The 3455-nt window shown below is 42.3% G+C and overlaps 1 protein-coding gene across 2 annotated transcripts in view; it reads left to right on the top strand.

Moving 5' to 3' along the window:
• Nucleotides 1-3455, top strand: part of syde2 (synapse defective 1, Rho GTPase, homolog 2 (C. elegans)) — a 41321-nt gene that overhangs the window by 23459 nt on the left and 14407 nt on the right. For both annotated transcript variants that reach the window (XM_008334186.3, XM_017031262.2), the window contains exon 5: nucleotides 407-533. In XM_008334186.3, coding sequence (XP_008332408.1) covers nucleotides 407-533 — 127 coding nt within the window. The remainder of the gene's footprint in view (nucleotides 1-406; nucleotides 534-3455) is intronic.

A 3455-nucleotide genomic window follows, 5' to 3' on the forward strand; every position in this document is an offset into this window, starting at 1 on the left:
TTTCAATCATGCTTCAGATCATTGCTGAGACCTAAGGATGGTTAATGTTTGAAGCTGATCAGTGATATAGTGAGAATGGCTTGTATTTCTATGTAGCTCATATTTTTAAGAGACACTGCTGAGAAAGCAGAAACAGCGGTGGTGGTAAAACAAACAAATAAAATGAGCAACACATTAGGTCAGTACAAGGTGTTCCTGTCAGTCGCTGAGAGGAAACAGAGCAGATTTTAAAGACACCTGACATTTCTATGTGATGGAACGTTTGGCTTCCGTCCAGCCCGTTGTTTGAGTTCCAACGACCACCGTGATGGATGTGGCTGTAAAGATGTCTGCCTCCCTGTCAACTGTTTGACTCTTCAGGCACGCATGTTTATTTGACCTACTTGTCGTGTGCGTGTGTTTACAGGTGGTGGGTCTGTATCGTCTGTGTGGATCTGCAGCTGTGAAGAAGGAGCTACGAGAGGCGTTCGAGAGAGACAGCCTGGCTGTGGCGCTGTGCGAAAACACGTATCCTGACATCAACGTGATCACAGGTAAACTGAGCATGCACGAAAACACAGCAACTGGAATGTAGTCTTTGAGATGTGCTAAAGCATGCTAGTGCCCCTCTGAGAAAAATTATCTTGACACATAAGTTCACCAGTAGCCAAATAATTCATAATTCACTGAGCCTGTGAAATAATGAAAAAAAAAATCTGAAAAGTGACCCTAAATGTTTCTGAAAGGTCATTAAAATTGACCTTTGAACCCTGGGCACTAAGGTTACGATCTATAGGATGTTCAAAAGAAGTTCAGAAGAGACAGAAACTGAAGATCTGCCCTCGTCTGAATTTAGTATTGATCCAGTTTCTGCCCCAGTGAACGTGTCTGAACTGGTGTTTCTGCTGATGAATGGTTAGCACACGCACAAGCCTCAGAGTCTGTGTGTGAGGCTGCACTCTGTAGTAAATGCATTCCAATAGTCAACATACCAGTGTGTAGTAATGCCTGAGGGAAAGGCTAGCACACACACACACACACACACAAACAGGTCTTTGTGTTTTGTAAGCACTTCAAATACGTAGCCACGATGCATTCCCTAGCCCCTTATGCTAACATTAGCTGTTACTAATATATGACTTACTTCAATCTGTGTCCTGTAATCCAACCCTAATTCTAATCTTAACTCAGTTTCACTCAGTTGAGAATAACAAAATGTACACACATGGACAAAAGGTCGCCACAACAATAGAGTTCACCGAATATCTCAACAAGTGTATCAGAAACACACACACACACACACAAACACACAGATAGTGATGTCAAAATACTGATTATTTAAAAGTGTCTGTAATGAAGCAATGACAACTGGCAGCTCTGATAACCTCGGTATTTCCACTGTTACTATAAATAAATAAATAAATAAATCCAGTCACGTCATTGATTTTGGTCATGATAAGCAGCATGGACCTTGTAGGAAACGACTTAGTCATGATTTTTGTCCCCTTACACAAAAAGGGGGGCCGTGGAATCCCCTGCACATTGTAGAAAGTGCTGTTGGTTTTGGGAAGAGGCCCCATATAGGCGTCATCCTATCATGCCTGCTTGGATCCACTTGCATTTGCATGGTAGAGCAAAGAACACAGTTAACAGTTGAGCGGGTCAGAAAAAAAGGACCCGCTGCAGCACAGGTTGTTGGTTTTTCCCCCGTTGCCTAAATTTGCCCCGCCAAGCAAGTTGGCTGGAGTAGATGGACTCCAATGGGTGGAAATGATCAGAGTGGTGGGGCAGAAGAGAGGGGCGGATATAATCATGGGTTTCGTCTTAAAAGCACAGCTGCTATAAAGATTAGTTAAAAAAAAAAATTCTGTAATTTTCATTTTCCTGTTGTTGCAGCTCTTCCTGATTAGTGTCTCACAGTTTCCATATTTGAAGACTAATATTGATGTTAGGTTTTGGATTAAAGCAAAAAGGAGCGTCTACAGCCTGGAGTCTAACAGGCCGACAGTAAATGGTTGAGCAACCAGGGCTGGTGTGTCACACGGCTAATTTAAAAGACCGGGCAGTGAAAGGGATTATCCAGGGGTCAAAGTTCAATCCAAAGCTTGCAAAACATGCTCAGTGTGCAGTCCTCCATTGTTTCAAATCACTATTCACTCAAAGGGAGCAGAGATGTCATCATCAACATGAGCAACACGCTGTGAAAAATCAAAGCAAACAACATTATCTTCAGCAGGTCTGTGCTCAGCAGTCGGTCGCTCTTCCACAGCTAATCTGGTCGCATCGCCGTCTAGTCCAGTCCATGCTAACACCGAGTGTGGACCGGAGTAATTGTTAACAATCTCAAATTACAGAATTTGAACAGGTAACCATTTAAGTTTGGTCAAAGATTTATTTCTCAGGGTTTGGAATCCCGATCAAAGTCACCTCAAAACAAAAACAACTTTAAAATCCCAATCAAATTGAAGTCACCTCAAAACAAAAACAACTTTAAGATGCAACATATTTTACTATGTTTTAGTCATTAAATTCACACCTTTCAAATATTTTCCATAATATTGGCTACAATTCAAGACTGTGACGTTAAAGTCAAGAGTTACTTTCCAATCATTAAACCACAGCAGGAGATCTTCACGTGTTCATTAGTGAGGACTGTGGGTCTTTGATGGTATTTTTGGACAATTTCTGGTTTTGTTCCTCAGTTTCCAGACTCTCCTGTCAACAGCGCACAACAACCACATCTTTGGCCTATTTCCTGGGCTCTAAGTAAAGTCTAACATAACCTCAGGAGGGCTTTACTCAGTTAGGGGTTACGTGTTAGTTAATGAGTTCCTAAAATGCTCAGATGATGTTGTGTTTTGGAGTTGGGTCACAGACGTGCCTTCAGCCACAGGTGGACACATGTGGACTGACATGTGGACACTGGATTGATGTGTAATAAATGTGGGAGAAGTTTCAAATGAGGTTTTCATGAGTGAATAATAACTAAAGTGGAATTGGAAACTTTTCCAGTTGAGTTTTCAGCCAAACCCTAATGTCCAGGTCAGTTATTGATACCAGCTTTTTTTTTTTTTAATTTTGCCTTTCCATGTTCTACTTCACTACTTCCGTCCCTCAATTTCAAGAGTACTCCACTGAAGACAAGGAAAGTCATTAACCCCCCCCCCCCCTCCTTTGTTGCCAAACAAACACAGATGGCATTTGGCTCACGCATGGGGGGGATTAGCTGAACCCTAGACTGGTCAGTGACTCAGGCTACAGGTCTACACTGAGCTGCAGGACTGTGAGGGTGTCCCCTGCAGGTTAGGAACCAGAGCTTTGTCCAAATGTGTTTGAGTTCAGATGTGGCGTCAGAGTTTTCAGATCTGAGTTAAATTTGGACTTTGCTGATTTAGATTCATCTTTGGGTGGCTGAGTGGGATGTCAGAATTTTTAGCAACCGCAGTACAAGGCTGAACAAGGCTGTTACACAAACT

Source organism: Cynoglossus semilaevis, chromosome 2 (assembly GCF_000523025.1).
Source record: "Cynoglossus semilaevis isolate Cse_v1.0 chromosome 2, Cse_v1.0, whole genome shotgun sequence".
Classification (NCBI taxonomy): Eukaryota; Metazoa; Chordata; class Actinopteri; order Pleuronectiformes; family Cynoglossidae; genus Cynoglossus; species Cynoglossus semilaevis.